Source organism: Haliotis rufescens, unplaced genomic scaffold, assembly GCF_023055435.1.
Source record: "Haliotis rufescens isolate VD_foot unplaced genomic scaffold, xgHalRufe1.0.p SCAF_4, whole genome shotgun sequence".
In the NCBI taxonomy this organism is placed as follows: Eukaryota; Metazoa; Mollusca; class Gastropoda; order Lepetellida; family Haliotidae; genus Haliotis; species Haliotis rufescens.
This window is the reverse complement of record NW_025964112.1, coordinates 53,983,456-54,001,979: the sequence shown is the minus strand read 5'-3', so window position 1 is coordinate 54,001,979 and position 18,524 is coordinate 53,983,456. Positions and strand designations below refer to the sequence as shown.

At 41.6% G+C, this 18,524-nt stretch overlaps 1 protein-coding gene across 1 annotated transcript in view; it reads left to right on the top strand.

The window, feature by feature from the left end:
- Positions 1-18,524, top strand: part of LOC124120208 (protein disulfide-isomerase A5-like) — a 66,297-nt gene that overhangs the window by 30,983 nt on the left and 16,790 nt on the right. Inside the window, exons 4-15 of the mRNA XM_048381961.1 lie at positions 935-1,003; positions 2,623-2,668; positions 2,788-2,880; positions 3,671-3,731; positions 4,459-4,526; positions 5,631-5,722; positions 10,763-10,831; positions 12,205-12,409; positions 13,035-13,116; positions 13,867-13,879; positions 14,649-14,714; positions 18,304-18,443. Of these exons, the coding sequence (XP_048237918.1) occupies positions 935-1,003; positions 2,623-2,668; positions 2,788-2,880; positions 3,671-3,731; positions 4,459-4,526; positions 5,631-5,722; positions 10,763-10,831; positions 12,205-12,409; positions 13,035-13,116; positions 13,867-13,879; positions 14,649-14,714; positions 18,304-18,443 (1,004 nt within the window). The remainder of the gene's footprint in view (positions 1-934; positions 1,004-2,622; positions 2,669-2,787; positions 2,881-3,670; positions 3,732-4,458; positions 4,527-5,630; positions 5,723-10,762; positions 10,832-12,204; positions 12,410-13,034; positions 13,117-13,866; positions 13,880-14,648; positions 14,715-18,303; positions 18,444-18,524) is intronic.

Below are 18,524 nucleotides of genomic sequence, written 5' to 3'. Positions count from 1 at the left end.
ACTGAGAAAATAATTATGTACAATCAAGTTTTTGTCATTGACTTCTTTCGTAATATTGTGTAGAGTTGTGTCCCTTTGTCATACCAGAATTTAGAACATTATGATCTTAACATTGGTACAGCACCATACCCATATTCAGGGGGATCACCTACCAAAGTGGATACTTTTGGTTGTCGTTCCACATAAAGCTGAAACATAGTGATGGTTCTGTCAGACTGGTCGAAGCTCACGCTCTCACTTTGTGTGTTATATTGTTGGAGGGTATTAATGTTTGTTTCTCGCATTGCAGACGCTATCCATTGTTCTTCCTGATGTTACTTCTAAGAATATACTACAACATAATGAACTACCTCAAATGAATGTTCTGTCATTTGTGCCTCTCCCCCCCCCCCCCCCCCCCCCCCCAATCTCTAAGTCAAATCATTTACTCCAATATCATGATACCTCTCTTCAAGATCGGGGCAGTCGGTTAGCCTAGTGGTTTAAGCGTTCACTCGTCATGCCGAAGACCGGGGTTCGATTCCCGATATGGGTACAGTGTGTGAGCCCATTTCTGGTGTCCCCTGCCGTGATATTGCTGGAATAATGCTAAAAGCGGCGTAAAACCTTTCTCACTCACTCACTCACTCTACAAGATCAGCGGACGACTCCATAGATGGTCATGTCAGCCACTTAGCATTGAAGCTTCTAAACTGGTGGTTTGAGTGAGTGAAACATTGAGAAAACATATCTGATTTCTGTATCTTGAAAATGAATGTAGTTGGGTAGTTCCGAGTGCAAAACATTACAGCTAAAACGTTAATACACTCTGTTGTTTCAGAACACCATGGCATCTATACACAATGGGGAGTATCATATGGAATATTTGTGCTCTGTGTGGGTTTTCTTTTGTTAAAGTAGAAATTTCAAATGTTTTTTCTTTTTCTGTTTGCAGAGAGGAAAAGAAATTGTGCAAGAAGTTGAGGACCACAGCTGCAGCACCATACACACTCAAACATTACAAGTGAGTCAAAATAGTTTACCTCAAAGTACAGGTGCCTCTCAATAAACTTGCCTCCCAGTACACTTACCTTTCTATACATTTTGTTTGTTTGTTGTTTAACGCCGCACTTACCAATATTCCAGCTATATGACGATGGTCCGTAAATAATCAAGTCTAGACCAGACAATGCAGTGATTGACATCATGAGCATCGATCTACGCAAGTGGGATACGATAACAATCAAGTCAGCAAGTCTGACCACCGATCCTGTTAGTTGCCTCTTACGACAAGCCTAGTTGCCTTTTACGGCAAGCATGGGTTGCTGAAGACCTATTCTACCCCGGATGTATTCTATACATCTTCAATTAGGTGTGGGGGCACGGGTGGCCCAGTCGTCTAAGGCGCCGCGATTCGCTGTGCAGAGTTGCGTCCCTTGGGCACGCCAGAAACCTATGATTGTGGGTTCGAATCCCGGTTCGCCCCGATTATGTTTCTAGGTTTGTCAGCACCATACCCGTGCTCGTGGGTTTCACCGAAGTGGTAAACGTCTGAGACCTGCATCACTTCGGGCTTTCCTCCCATATTAAGCTGACACGCCGCGATATAACTTGAATACTGTTAAAAGCGGCGTTAAACCCAACTCACTCACTCACTCACTGCTTCAGGTGTTGAAGCAATAAAGGAAACTATGGTTATAACGAACTCAAAGGGACCACTAATTTTAGTTTGTTATATGTTATAAGCATACATATAGCATATATGTAAGCAAGGATTATATCCTACCTAAATATTATCCCCGGATAGGTTTTACTCTAGAGTATAGTATCCTACCTTAATGTGGGAAATCTGGGATAGGTTATGTCCAAAAATTAAGGGTAATTCATCCCAGTGAAACATACCAAAGTGGAAATAGGAAAATGTATCCTGGGATAATTGACATTATAACTTGAATCAGTGTACATTATCCCATGACAGACTTCCTTTGCACATGCATTGCATGCTGTCAGCTGATCACATGACTTCATGACTTTGATGTTTGACATTGACATTGTCAGTTGATGTGATCAACCATGAATGGAACAGAGTATTACAAAGTATTCAATTTCTTAAAGGACAAAACATATCCAGAAAAGTTTAACTTAAACCAAAAGAGAGCTTTGAGGCAAAAATGTCAACATTTCTGTTTGGAAAAAGATGAGCTGTATAATACAAAGGACAACAATGTAAAAATTCACGAGTGTATCTGATCCTAGGATAAATAAAACTAGCCAATAGGTTAAAATATTCTAGTGTTATTTATTTTGATACTTGATACTTGCATTTTTATCATGTTTGGTTGGGGTGTGGGGTGAGTAATGAGGAGTGTAGGGGGTGGGGGGTGGGGGGGGAGGGTGTGTGTGTAAATGTCGGGGTAAATATATGTTGATAGGATTAAACACACTGGTATGGGTAGAAATTTACTTTGGAGAATCATCCTGACATCAGAGAATTTAATCCAGGGATAAAAAAATTGGGTAGGATAATATTTACTCTCACGTATACACTGATACACTGCAAATGTCCGGGACCCAAAAAGCTGTCAATTTGTTATAAGCGTGTTCGTTATAAACATGGTTTACTGTATTTCTCAATTTTTTCAGAGATGGTGATTACAACAGGGAATACGACAGAAAGTTGGTATTTAAGGTAAGACATTTGATTATCAAATGATTATAAAGTAGGTCTAAATGTTAATATGGCTGGCATGGCATATGATTACACGTTGAGATGTCACTTTGTTCATGTTATTGAGTTGTTGTTTTCAGTCGATGGTGAACTTCATGTTAGACCCCACCGGCGACCTGCCCTGGGAGGAGGACTCTGCCGCCCAGGACGTCGTCCACATTGACAAGGAGGATGTAAGTACTGGAGCATCGTCATCACAAGAACACAATTCTTTGAACATGCTGAAGTTGTTCTGTGCATTGTAATGCACTTGACATACACAGTTATCTCCCTTTAATGAACTACGAGTGAGTGAGTGAGTATGGTTTTACGCCGCTTTTAGCAATATTCCAACAATATCACGGCGGTGGACACCAGAAATGGGCTTCACACATTGTACCCATGTCGGGAATCGAACCCGGGTCTTCGGCGTGACGAGTGAATGCTTTAACCACTAGGCTACCCGACCGCCCCTTAATGAACTACGAACAAATCAAGACCTAAGGCCACTGGCCAAGTGCATCGTGTTACTTTTCATATTTCAGTATTACCTTCATTATCTCTGTTTGGTTATTTGGCAAAGTACTCGTGAGTACATGTCATTTTACCCTTAATAGACACCAGAGAGAAACATTTCCTTATGATGTTCTGACATAGCTTTGGTCCTGTGAAGATCCGGGGTAGAATAGGTCTTCAGAAACCCATGCTTGTCGTAAGAGGCGACTAACGGGATCAGGTGGTCAGGCTTGCTCACTTGGTTGATGCATGTCATTGTATCCCAATTGTGTGGATCAATGCTCATGATGTCAGTCACTGGACTGTCTGGTCCAGACTCGATTATTTACAGACCGCCGTCATGTAGCTGGAATATTGCTGAGTGCGCCGTTAAACAACAATAAACAAACAAGACATTTGTTTTCTATATTTTAAAAACAGTACTGTGGTGTGAATATTGGTAGATACACAGAACATTCTCTGTTTCAGGGATTCAACAAGTTGTTGAGAAAAGAGAAGCATCCAATGCTGGTGATGTTTTACGCACCGTGTGAGTTGAACGGGACGGGGCTCTATGCTAAACAAAGTAGAAGACAGGTGTGATAGGGGCCCTGTTTGCCCACGGAATGTGTGTAGTCTAAAATTAAAGAATGTGTTTACAAATCATTATGAAAGTTACAAGATGTTCATATGAATGTGAATTAAACCGTATCCATTTCCATTCTCACTAGTTTTGGACAACACTAAATGAATAGGTGAGGATAGTATATGTCAAGAAGGATGATTTAGAGGTTTTCAGGAAAGGGTTTTCTAATATTTGAAAATAAAGTTATTTTTTTACCCAAGCTGATTTCCTTAGGAGATAAATATAACATTGTACATAAAAACAGGACAAACATGGAGTAAAAAATCATCTTGGATGACAGACCTGCTCATTGTTAGATTTTTCCTTAAAGTTTGAAAAATCAGCCATTTTCTCTCATCATAGTAGCTGTGTTAATGTATTCCTAATGCTGGAAGTGAATGAGATGTTTTTATACAGTTGTTCATGTGATTAGAGAAAAAACTACGACTGTTTCTAAAGCTTCTGAAAACCCATAACACGGGGATACAAACATTAACTTTCCTTTTTCTTTGTTGATATCTATAGTTTAAGACACCATGTTGATCATAGGGTATTCTTTGATTAGGTATATGATGGAAAAAGAACCAATTTAACGATTAAGGATACTGAAGCAATTATTTTGCCAAGGACTAACTATGGGGATTTTTTTCAGGGTGTGGATACTGCAAGCGATTGAAGCCAGAGTTTGCCTCTGCTGCAACAGAACTTCGGGGTGACTATGTAAGTGTCTATGGTGTGTTATTCTCCTCATACGCACCGCTAACATGGGGATTCTAGGTTAGAATAGGTGTTTAGTTACTTATTCTTGTTATAAAAGGCATTATTTGCGTGTCTGGTGATGAAATTAAAGTTATTAGGCAGTATTTATAAACATGCTATCAACTGACATGCCTTTTAAAGATCTTTTTTCAAAATCATGATATTTCACTGATACTATGCTTCACTGGCTTGGAGTCAGTATACCTTGTCATGGTAAACTGTGGCATGGTATCTCAGTGGGCAGGCACTAAAAAACTGGCATCTGTCTGGACTAGTACAACCCCCCCAGACACACAAACACAACACACACTTATGCATGCATGTCGCTATACAAGTGCAATAATCTGGAACGTAAAATTTAACACCACTTCATCTCACTTTCATTGGGTTTGTGTATTGTCTTGCCACGCTGAAGATCTGGGTTTGATTCTCCACATGGTTGTATATACAGTGTGTGATGCCCATTACCTGTGTTCCACGCCTTGGTATGGGTGGAAATTTGCTAAAAGCGATGAAAAACCAACTCTCTGTTATTATCCCCCGCCCAACAAAGTATAGAAACGGCCTCCGTCCATCCGTCTGTCCGTCACGTTTCGTTTCCGGAGCATTACTCAGAAACCGTTCAATATTTTTTATGAAACTTTGCAGATCTGTCAAGTACCTGCTGAACTGGTGCCTTTTGCTATTTAGAAATTTTAGACATTTTTATTTTTTCGTTTCCATGGCAATAAGATGGACTTAGGTTCCAAACTCTTCTTTTTTTTTACAATTTCCATGAAGTTCCACCTCGGTTAAAAAAGGTTAGGATTTGTTTAGGGTTAATTATGTCATAAATTCTGCAACAGGGGCGGGGGTCATAGCCACGTTAGTGGCAAACTCTTGTTTTATATTTCATGATCTGTCAAACATGAAAGAGCAACTGAAGGGAGGCTTGTGAGTGAATGGCCGTATGGTGAAGTAGGTGTGGTCAGCTGCAGCATGTCCGACTTAACTCGGCAGTATTGTGTGCTTCGTCATGTGTTGTATTATCTTATCAGCGTCATGACGATTTACTTAATGTTGCAGGTGTTGGTTGGAATTGATGTCGACAAGCCCCAGCAGATGGCGTTGCGAGCTCAGTACAACATCACAGGTTTCCCAACAATATACTACTTTGAGTAAGTCTTGTACTAAGTGTGAAATGGTTGGAAAGCAGGACTAGCCAGCTGGGTCTACTTGTCACAAAACTAGTTGAGATGTAACTGCAGATCCTGCTGGCATTCAGAAACCCCCTCCATGGTGTGGCGGAAGGCCAGTTGTTCATTCCCCAGCCACAGCATACCAAAAGACTTAATTCTTAATGTTACCCTGCCTGGCATTAAGGGGATTATGCAAGGAATGGTCAGCTCGCAGTTAGCATGCTGGATTGGATACCCCATTCAGAAATAGTATACTATCTCAGTGGGCTAGCACTATACAACTGGCATTAGTCTGGAATAGTACACGCTGCCACACACACATTCATGCTATGTATGTGAAATAATCCTGAACACATGTTTAAAACCATTCAGACCTGTGAAGATCCGGGGTAGAATAGGTCTTCAGCAACCAATGCTTGCTGCAAAAGGTGACTATGCTAGTTGTAAGAGGTGACCAACAGGATCGGGTGGTCAGGCTCGCTGACTTGGTTGATGCATGTCATCGTATCCCATTGATGCTCATGATGTCAATCACTGGATTGTCTGGTCCAGACTCGATAATTGTTTCTGTGTTTGACAGGGTAAAGTAACTTGTGTGTTTCTGTGTTTGACAGGGTAAAGTAACTTGAGTGTTTCTGTGTTTGACAGGAAGGGTAAAGTAACTTGAGTGTATCTGTGTTTGACAGGAAGGGTAAGGTAACTTGTGTGTGTCTGTGTTTGACAGGGTAAAGTAACTTGTGTGTTTCTGTGTTTGACAGGGTAAAGTAACTTGTGTGTTTCTGTGTTTGACAGGAAAGGTAAAGTAACTTGTGTGTGTCTGTGTTTGACAGGGTAAAGTAACCTGTGTTTTTCTGTGTTTGACAGGGTAAAGTAACTTGTGTGTGTCTGTGTTTGACAGGGTAAAGTAACTTGTGTTTCTGTGTTTGACAGGGTAAAGTAACTTGTGTGTTTCTGTGTTTGACAGGAAAGGTAAAGTAACTTGTGTTTCTGTGTTTGACAGGGTGGGTAAAGTAACTTGTGTGTTTCTGTGTTTGACAGGAAGGGTAAAGTAACTTGTGTGTTTCTGTGTTTGACAGGGTGGGTAAAGTAACTTGAGTGTATCTGTGTTTGACAGGGTAAAGTAACTTGTGTGTTTCTGTTTGACAGGAAAGGTAAAGTAACTTGTGTGTGTCTGTGTTTGACAGGGTAAAGTAACCTGTGTTTTTCTGTGTTTGACAGGGTAAAGTAACTTGTGTGTGTCTATGTTTGACAGGGTAAAGTAACTTGTGTTTCTGTGTTTGACAGGGTAAAGTAACTTGTGTGTTTCTGTGTTTGACAGGAAAGGTAAAGTAACTTGTGTTTCTGTGTTTGACAGGGTAAAGTAACTTGAGTGTTTCTGTGTTTGACAGGGTGGGTAAAGTCACTTGTGTGTATCTGTGTTTGACAGGGTAAAGTAACTTGAGTGTTTCTGTGTTTGACAGGGTAAAGTAACTTGAGTGTTTCTGTGTTTGACAGGGTAAAGTAACTTGAGTGTTTCTGTGTTTGACAGGAAGGGTAAAGTAACTTGAGTGTATCTGTGTTTGACAGGAAGGGTAAAGTAACTTGAGTGTTTCTGTGTTTGACAGGGTAAAGTAACTTGAGTGTTTCTGTGTTTGACAGGAAGGGTAAAGTAACTTGAGTGTTTCTGTGTTTGACAGGAAGGGTAAAGTAACTTGAGTGTTTCTGTTTGACAAGAAGGGTAAAGTAACTTGTGTGTTTCTGTGTTTGACAGGGTAAAGTAACTTGAGTGTATCTGTGTTTGACAGGGTAAAGTAACTTGTGTGTTTCTGTTTGACAGGAAGGGTAAGGTAACTTGAGTGTTTCTGTGTTTGACAGGAAGGGTAAAGTAACTTGAGTGTATCTGTGTTTGACAGGGTAAAGTAACTTGAGTGTATCTGTGTTTGACAGGGTAAAGTAACTTGAGTGTTTCTGTTTGACAGGAAGGGTAAGGTAACTTGAGTGTTTCTGTGTTTGACAGGGTAAAGTAACTTGAGTGTTTCTGTTTGACAGGAAGGGTAAAGTAACTTGTGTGTTTTTATGTTTAACAGGAAGGGTAAAGTAACTTGAGTGTTTCTGTTTGACAGGACGGGTACAGTAACTTGAGTGTTTCTGTGTTTGACAGGAAGGGTAAAGTAACTTGAGTATTTCTGTTTGACAGGAAGGGTAAGGTAACTTGAGTGTTTCTGTGTTTGACAGGAAGGGTAAAGTAACTTGAGTGTTTCTGTTTGACAGGAAGGGTAAAGTAACTTGAGTGTTTCTGTGTTTGACAGGGTAAAGTAACTTGAGTGTTTCTGTTTGACAGGAAGGGTAAAGTAACTTGAGTGTTTCTGTTTGACAGGAAGGGTAAAGTAACTTGAGTGTTTTTGTTTGACAGGAAGGGTAAAGTAACTTGAGTGTTTTTGTTTGACTGGAAGGGTAAAGTAACTTGAGTGTTTTTGTTTGACAGAAAGGGTAAAGTAACTTGAGTGTTTCTGTTTGACAGGAAGGGTAAAGTAACTTGAGTGTTTCTGTTTGACGGGAAGGGTAAAGTAACTTGAGTGTTTTTGTTTGACAGGAAGGGTAAAGTAACTTGTGTGTGTCTGTTTGACAGGAAGGGTAAAGTAACTTGAGTGTTTCTGTTTGACAGGAAGGGTAAAGTAACTTGAGTGTTTCTGTGTTTGACAGGAAGGGTAAAGTAACTTGAGTGTTTCTGTGTTTGACAGGAAGGGTAAAGTAACTTGAGTGTTTCTGTTTGACAGGAAGGGTAAAGTAACTTGAGTGTTTCTGTGTTTGACAGGGTAAAGTAACTTGAGTGTTTCTGTTTGACAGGAAGGGTAAAGTAACTTGAGTGTTTTTGTTTGACAGGAAGGGTAAAGTAACTTGTGTGTGTCTGTTTGACAGGAAGGGTAAAGTAACTTGTGTGTTTCTGTTTGACAGGAAGGGTAAAGTAACTTGAGTGTTTCTGTTTGACAGGAAGGGTAAAGTAACTTGTGTGTTTCTGTTTGACAGGAAGGGTAAAGTAACTTGAGTGTTTCTGTTTGACAGGAAGGGTAAAGTAACTTGAGTGTTTTTGTTTGACTGGAAGGGTAAAGTAACTTGAGTGTTTTTGTTTGACTGGAAGGGTAAAGTAACTTGAGTGTTTTTGTTTGACAGAAAGGGTAAAGTAACTTGAGTGTTTCTGTTTGACAGGACGGGTAAGGTAACTTCAGTGTTTCTGTTTGACAGGAAGGGTAAAGTAACTTGAGTGTTTCTGTTTGACAGGAAGGGTAAAGTAACTTGAGTGTTTTTGTTTGACAGGAAGGGTAAAGTAACTTTGTGTGTCTGTTTGACAGGAAGGGTAAAGTAACTTGAGTGTTTCTGTTTGACAGGAAGGGTAAAGTAACTTGAGTGTTTTTGTTTGACAGGAAGGGTAAAGTAACTTGAGTGTGTCTGTTTGACAGGAAGGGTAAAGTAACTTGAGTGTTTCTGTTTGACAGGAAGGGTAAAGTAACTTGAGTGTTTTTGTTTGACAGGAAGGGTAAAGTAACTTGTGTGTGTCTGTTTGACAGGAAGGGTAAAGTAACTTGAGTGTTTCTGTTTGACAGGAAGGGTAAAGTAACTTGAGTGTTTTTGTTTGACAGAAAGGGTAAAGTAACTTGAGTGTTTCTGTTTGGCAGGACGGGTAAAGTAACTTGAGTGTTTCTGTTTGACAGGGTAAAGTAACTTGAGTGTTTCTGTTTGACAGGAAGGGTAAAGTAACTTGAGTGTTTTTGTTTGACAGGAAGGGTAAAGTAACTTGAGTGTTTCTGTTTGACAGGACGGGTAAAGTAACTTGAGTGTTTCTGTTTGACAGGGTAAAGTAACTTGTGTGTTTCTGTGTTTGACAGGAAGGGTAAAGTAACTTGAGTGTTTCTGTGTTTGACAGGAAGGGTAAAGTAACTTGTGTGTGTCTCTGTTTGACAGGAAGGGTAAAGTAACTTGAGTGTTTCTGTGTTTGACAGGAAGGGTAAAGTAACTTGTGTGTGTCTCTGTTTGACAGGAAGGGTAAAGCAACTTGAGTGTTTCTGTGTTTGACAGGAAGGGTAAAGTAACTTGACTGTGTCTGTGTTTGACAGGGTAAAGTAACTTGAGTGTTTCTGTGTTTGACAGGAAGGGTAAAGTAACTTGAGTGTTTCTGTGTTTGACACGGAGGGTAAAGTAACTTGACTGTGTCTGTGTTTGACAGGAAGGGTAAAGTAACTTGAGTGTTTCTGTTTGACAGGAAGGGTAAAGTAACTTGAGTGTTTCTGTGTTTGACAGGAAGGGTAAAGTAACTTGAGTGTTTCTGTGTTTGACAGGAAGGGTAAAGTAACTTGAGTGTTTCTGTTTGACAGGAAGGGTAAAGTAACTTGAGTGTTTCTGTGTTTGACAGGAAGGGTAAAGTAACTTGAGTGTTTCTGTGTTTGACAGGAAGGGTAAAGTAACTTGAGTGTTTCTGTTTGACAGGAAGGGTAAAGTAACTTGAGTGTTTCTGTGTTTGACAGGAAGGGTAAAGTAACTTGAGTGTGTCTGTGTTTGACAGGAAGGGTAAAGTAACTTGAGTGTTTCTGTGTTTGACAGGAAGGGTAAAGTAACTTGAGTGTGTCTGTGTTTGACAGGAAGGGTAAAGTAACTTGAGTGTTTCTGTGTTTGACAGGGTAAAGTAACTTGAGTGTGTCTGTGTTTGACAGGAAGGGTAAAGTAACTTGAGTGTTTCTGTGTTTGACAGGAAGGGTAAAGTAACTTGAGTGTTTCTGTGTTTGACAGGAAGGGTAAAGTAACTTGAGTGTTTCTGTGTTTGACAGGGTAAAGTAACTTGAGTGTGTCTGTGTTTGACAGGAAGGGTAAAGTAACTTGAGTGTTTCTGTGTTTGACAGGAAGGGTAAAGTAACTTGAGTGTTTCTGTGTTTGACAGGAAGGGTAAAGTAACTTGAGTGTTTCTGTGTTTGACAGGGTAAAGTAACTTGAGTGTGTCTGTGTTTGACAGGAAGGGTAAAGTAACTTGTGTGTTTCTGTGTTTGACAGGAAGGGTAAGGTGAAGTACAAGTACGGAGGAGAGAACACCAAGGATGGAATCATCAGCTGGATGAAGGAGTAAGTATTGCCAGTGAGAATCTGAAGTCATGTGACCAAGCCACCTTTGAAACACACTCATTTAGGATTGGTCACAACCTTAATTTCAAGAGCCTGTATTTTTCCTGCAGTCTGCCTGAATCTCGGCCCCGTTCCACAAAGGGATCTTAGCGCTAAGGTGAATGTAATTCTTGTATATTAACATAGGCTTATGATCATCGTAGTTCTAAGATCGCTTTGTGAAATGGGGCTCTGGGTGCTGTTGTATAAAGCCATCTTAGCGCTTTGGCAATCGTAACACCCATACCTTACAATAGTACGACAGTCGTGGGGCTAAGGTTGTTTTGTACAACGGCACCCTGGGTATTTCCTTCAGTGAGGACATTATCTATTGTAGGTTTGAATTTGAAGCAAACAAAGAGGTTTCTAGGGGATTCCTCATTTGAACCCAGGTGTGGTGGCCATCATCTTTTGTTTGCTGTAAAACCTCAGTCACACAGACAATGAGACCGCGAGGAAACCTCCTGGTGACCAAAATATTTGACAATCACAATGAGGTTTCAGTGGTCTCTGAAATGTTTCACTGAGGTTGCTACTAGGTTTCAGAGTGGTCGCAAAACCCATTCTGTCGCAAAAAGTCTTTTGAACATGCACAAAAAGCTGGCTGCGACGGATTTGGTCACTTGGAGTTTTCATTGGTCTCCTAGAGGTCCCCAAGTGGTGTTATTTTAATCGCAGATTGGTTTCCACTGTGCGGCAGTCGGTTTCGTCTGCACAAGGGCCTTGACTCTTTACACCTTAGTGGCGACCTATCAGTGATTAATCAGTGATAAGGCGGTGATTGACTTGCATTTCATCGGTGGCAACTTGCAGAGAAATGATTTGATTCAGAAAAGCACCCTTTTTATATGCATTAAGTTTTGATTGGTGATCGATCGACAACTAGTCACCGACCAGTCCCTGTTCAGTTGCAACAAGTCACCGATCGGTCTCCACCAGTTGCAAACATTGCGCCGTATCTGCGGTGAACAGTTGCCGATCAATCACTGGCAAGATGCAAAAACTATCAATGATTGATCAGCAATCATACCCTAATTCCAAATATGGGCAGAAGTAGTTGCACGGGTCAGTCGCAAAGGAAATCAGTCTCCAAGAGGTTGCATCGTGGTCGCATTGTCTGTGTGACTTTAGCTTGAGGTGACAAATTGATAAAGTGGTCAGTCTCAGTGACTTGGCTGATGGACAGTCGCTGTACTCTGATGCCATGGAATTATATCAATCACCGGTTTCTTTCTTTTCTGTATACTTATTGAAATTCTTTTGCATTCACCACGGTTGATCCAATAGCCTGCATGAAGCATTTGAAAGTTATGCCAGAGTTACCTCCCTTCCAGCCCAAAGCCACCTCAGGAACCAAAGAAGGAAGCAGAATGGTCAGAGGAAGAGTCTGACGTTGTGCATCTTGATGATACCAACTTTGCTGACCATGTAGCCAAGGACCCCTCAGTGTTAGTGATGTTCTATGCACCATGGTGTGGTCATTGTAAGAAGATGAAGCCAGACTACTCAGAAGCTGCCAAGGAGATGAAGGAAGGAGGGGTGAGGACTATATTGGTGGGGCCGGGGTGGGGTGGGGAGTAGACTGAGGGTTGGTTAAAACAGACACTGGTCACATTTAAGGCCTGAGTTTGGATGCCACATGAGTACGGTGTGTGCAGACCATTTCTGTCCCTTGCTGTTGCTGGAATATTGCGGAAAGTGCTTAGCTGGCCTGATGCCAAAGGTGCAACAGTTACCAGTGCAGAGTTGCATCCCTTGCCCATACAAGGATCTGGTAATTGTGGCTATGAATCCGACTGTCAGTATCATACTTCAGGTAATTGGTTTCATCAATCTTGGAGCTTTCCTCCAGCATTTGGACATGAAGCCACGTGTCACTGAAATGTTGTTAAGGGGTCAGTGAACTCTACTCATTCACTCACTCACTCACTCACTCAGGGGGGCATTGAACTCTCACTCACTCACTCAGGGGGCATTGAAACTCACTCACTCACTCACTCGGCATTGAACTCACTCACTCACTCGGCATTGAACTCACTCACTCACTCACTCACTCAGGGGCATTGAACTCACTCACTCACTCAGGGGACATTGAAACTCACTCACTCACTCGGCATTGAACTCACTCACTCACTCACTCACTCACTCATGTACCTTTTTTCAGATCAGTGGGACTCTGGCCGCTGTGGATGCAACCAAGAGTCGGAAGCTGGCCGAGGAGTACAAGGTGCAGGGCTTCCCTACAGGTGAGACATACAGCATATTATAGGAGTGTTCATGTCATACTATGTTTACAACACGAGTCTCTAAATAAGGAAAGCAAGTTGCAACAGCAGCCGAACTACAATTTGTCAAATGACGTCAACAATCTTCAGCTATGACGTCGTTTCTAGTGTGACGTCATTTCTAGTGTGACGTCATTTCTAGTGTGACGTCGTTTCTAGTGTGACGTCGTTTCTAGTGTGACGTCATTTCTAGTGTGACGTCGTTCCTAGTGTGACGTCGTTCCTAGTGTGACGTCATTTCTAGTGTGACGTCATTTCTAGTGTGACGTCATTTCTAGTGTGACGTCATTCTGACCTCAGGGAACAATAAGATTTGAATGATGTCAACAATGCCGTCCGGGTGACGGAAACAATACACTGTTGTCTCTTGACGTGATATGACCCAAGGGCACATATGATTTTTATGAACCCCTGATATTTTTGCCCTCGAGAGGGTAATGCAAGGTGCAGGGCTTCCCTTCAGGTGAGACATGGTATATTGTATCATGAAGGGGGTAACTCAAAGTGTTTGCGACAGCTGAAGTTGACATTGATAGCAGTGGTATAATTTGCTGTGCAGAGTTGCGGCCCTTTGATTCCATGACCTGATTAACTTTTCCCCAATGTGAATCTCACACTGCCTGAAATGACTGAAATATTGTGTCATGCAGCATTAAATCCTAACTGACATACTTTGTGTTTTCTTTTCATATGACCTGCTTCTCCAAACAGTTAAATATTTCAAGTGAGTATTAACATGATTAATTGAGCAATTACAATTAAATACATCATGGTTTTAAAGAGATAGGGCGTCGACCGTTCTGAAGCTTACTCGGCATTGTTTACCTTATTCAGTTTCTGCTTAAGTGATCCCACTGTGGGTGTAGGCTTAGTACATGATCCTACGGTTGGTGTAGGCTCAGCATTTGACCAGACTTTTCCCTTGTTTGTAAACTAACACATTTATTTTGGAATGAGAAAAAATAGGCCTAATGCAAGCCCTTTGGTATGCTTTACATATTGGTTTACACAACTATGTAGATATACAGCTACAACTGCGACAGTGAGGTGCATGACAATATAGCTTTACAGGCCCTTGAAGATCCGGGGTAGAATAGCTCTTCAGCAAGCTATGCATGCCGTAAAACTTACTACTAAAAGGCCGCTATGCTTGTCATAAGAGGAGACTAACGGGATCGGGTGGTCAGCCTCGCTGACTTGGTTGATGCCTGTCATCGTACCCAGTTGTGTTGATCGATGATCATCATGTCAATCACTGGATTGTCTGGTCCAGACTCGATTATTTACAGACCCTCGTCATATAGCTGGAATATTGCTGAGTGCGGCGTTAAACAACAAACAAACAGTTCTGACCCCATACTGTATGGGCATGATATTGGTCAGAGTGTAGGCCTTGTGACAATATAGAAGATCATAGTCTTTGAACTGATGTTGATGTAAGATTTCCAATGAACCAAATATAGCAGAATGTCATTGCCTGCGTTGTGTTGCAGAGATGGCCAGTATGCATTTGAAGTAAATGAGAGGACCAAGGACAAGATCCTTGATTTCATGAAGGAGTAAGTACAATGGCTGCTATTATTCCTATACTGCCTCTAGGGCTGGGATGGGTAATTCGGGTACCCGGGTCGGGTGGGTACTAAGTAGGACCTGGGTACCCACAGGACTACCCGGACCCGTGATTATATTGTTTAATGGCAAAAACTCATCTAGAACTCTTTGGTTTCACTACAAGTCACTAATGGCTCGTATTTCTTTCTGACTATGCACCCATTCATTCTGACTTTTCGTATCTTTGAATAAAGATATAACTTGAGTCAAATTTAGTGTATGCATGACCAGATTGTTTAATACATGTATCTAAATGCGTTTTGCCAGTGCTATAGTAAGAAAATGCCCAATCGGACATTTTGTACCTATCTCTTGAGACCTACAGAGGGTACCCGGGTAGGGTCGGGTAATAGGGGGTGGGGTCCCCGGGTAGAAAATTCGGGGTAGAATAGGTCTTCAGCAATAGGGATTGGGGGGTTAGGCTTGCTGACTTGGTTGATGCTCATGATGTCAATCACTGGATTGTCTGGTCCAGACTCGATTCTTTACAGATCGCCGTCATATAGCTGGAATATTTCTGAGTGCGGTGTAAAACAACAAACCAAACCAAATTCAATCAGAAGTGTTTCATGTGATTTAGTACTTCTAATGACCAATCATTATCAACATATTTAAAAATGTACACATTGTGAAGTATTGCTACCCCCTGTTGTACACATTGTGAAGTATTGCTACCCCCTGTTGTACACATTGTGAAGTATTGCTACCCCCTGTTGTACACATTGTGAAGTATTGCTACCCTCTGTTGTACACATTGTGAAGTATTGCTACCCCCTGTTGTACACATTGTGAAGTATTGCTACCCCCTGTTGTACACATGGTGAAGTATTGCTTCCACCTGTTGTACACATTGTGAAGTATTGCTACCCCCTGTTGTGCACATTGTGAAGTATTGCTACCCCCTGTTGTACACATTGTGAAGTATTGCTACCCTCTGTTGTACACATTGTGAAGTATTGCTACCCCCTGTTGTACACATTGTAAAGCATTGCTACCCTCTGTTGTACACATTGTGAAGTATTGCTACCCCCTGTTGTACACATTGTGAAGTATTGCTACCCTCTGTTGTACACATTGTGAAGTATTGCTACCCCCTGTTGTACACATTGTGAAGTATTGCTACCCTCTGTTGTACACATTGTAAAGCATTGCTACCCCCTGTTGTACACATTGTGAAGTATTGCTACCCCCTGTTGTACACATTGTGAAGTATTGCTACCCTCTGTTGTACACATTGTGAAGTATTGCTACCCTCTGTTGTACACATTGTGAAGTATTGCTACCCTCTGTTGTACACATTGTAAAGCATTGCTACCCTCTGTTGTACACATTGTAAAGCATTGCTACCCCCTGTTGTACACATTGTGAAGTATTGCTACCCCCTGTTGTACACATTCAGAAGTATTGCTACCCCCTGTTGTACACATTGTAAAGCATTGCTACCCTCTGTTGTACACATTGTAAAGCATTGCTACCCCCTGTTGTACACATTGTGAAGTATTGCTACCCCCTGTTGTACACATTCAGAAGTATTGCTACCCCCTGTTGTACACATTGTGAAGTATTGCTACCCTCTGTTGTACACATTGTGAAGTATTGCTACCCTCTGTTGTACACATTCAGAAGTATTGCTACCCCCTGTTGTACACATTGTAAAGCATTGCTACCCTCTGTTGTACACATTGTGAAGTATTGCTACCCTCTGTTGTACACACTGTTAAGTATTGCTACCCCCTGTTGTACACATTGTAAAGCATTGCTACCCTCTGTTGTACACATTGTGAAGTATTGCTACCCCCTGTTGTACACATTGTGAAGTATTGCTACCCTCTGTTGTACACATTGTAAAGCATTGCTACCCTCTGTTGTACACATTGTGAAGTATTGCTACCCCCTGTTGTACACATTGTGAAGTATTGCTACCCTCTGTTGTACACATTGTGAAGTATTGCTACCCCCTGTTGTACACATTGTGAAGTATTGCTACCCTCTGTTGTACACATTCTGAAGTATTGCTGCCCCCTGTTGTACACATTGTGAAGTATTGCTGCCCCCTGTTGTACACATTGTGAAGTATTGCTGCCCCCTGTTGTACACATTCTGAAGTATTGCTGCCCCCTGTTGTACACATTGTGAAGTATTGCTACCCCCTGTTGTACACATTGTGAAGTATTGCTACCCTCTGTTGTACACATTGTGAAGTATTGCTACCCCCTGTTGTACACATTGTGAAGTATTGCCACCCTCTGTTGTACACATTGTGAAGTATTCTAACCACCTGTTGTACACATTGTGAAGTATTGCTACCCCCTGTTGTACACATTGTGAAGTATTGCTACCCCCTGTTGTACACGTTGTGAAGTATTGCTACCCTCTGTTGTACACGTTGTGACGTATTGCTACCCCCTGTTGTACACATTGTGAAGTATTGCTACCCCCTGTTGTACACATTGTGAAGTATTGCTACCCCCTGTTGTACACATTGTGAAGTATTGCTACCCTCTGTTGTACACATTGTGAAGTATTGCTACCCCCTGTTGTACACATTGTAAAGCATTGCTACCCTCTGTTGTACACATTGTGAAGTATTGCTACCCCCTGTTGTACACATTGTAAAGCATTGCTACCCTCTGTTGTACACATTGTGAAGTATTGCTACCCCCTGTTGTACACATTGTGAAGTATTGCTACCCTCTGTTGTACACATTGTGAAGTATTGCTACCCCCTGTTGTACACATTCAGAAGTATTGCTACCCTCTGTTGTACACATTGTAAAGCATTGCTACCCTCTGTTGTACACATTGTGAAGTATTGCTACCCTCTGTTGTACACATTGTGAAGTATTGCTACCCCCTGTTGTACACATTGTGAAGTATTGCTACCCCCTGTTGTACACATTGTGAAGTATTGCTACCCTCTGTTGTACACATTGTGAAGTATTGCTACCCCCTGTTGTACACATTGTGAAGTATTGCTACCCCCTGTTGTACACATGGTGAAGTATTGCTTCCACCTGTTGTACACATTGTGAAGTATTGCTACCCCCTGTTGTACACATTGTGAAGTATTGCTACCCCCTGTTGTACACATTGTGAAGTATTGCTACCCTCTGTTGTACACATTGTGAAGTATTGCTACCCCCTGTTGTACACATTGTGAAGTATTGCTACCCCCTGTTGTACCCATTGTGAAGTATTGCTGCCCCCTGTTGTACACATTGTGAAGTATTGCTGCCCCCTGTTGTACACATTCTGAAGTATTGCTGCCCCCTGTTGTACACATTGTGAAGTATTGCTACCCCCTGTTGTACACATTGTGAAGTATTGCTACCCCCTGTTGTACACATTGTAAAGCATTGCTACCCTCTGTTGTGCACATTGTGAAGTATTGCTACCCCCTGTTGTACACATTGTAAAGCATTGCTACCCTCTGTTGTACACATTGTGAAGTATTGCTACCCCCTGTTGTACACATTGTGAAGTATTGCTACCCCCTGTTGTACACATTGTAAAGCATCGCTACCCTCTGTTGTGCAGCCCAAAGGAGCCCCCACCACCCCCGCCTCCGGAGCCCAAGTGGGATGAGCAGAAGAGTGATGTGGAGCATCTTGGAGATGACACCTTCAAAACGTTCCTCCGGAAAAAGAAACATGCACTTGTTATGTTTTATGCACCATGTAAGTACAGATGCAAGTTTGAAAGAAATGTATTTACAGTTCATGAAGATCATCTATGAAAGTTACCACTGCAGAATTGAA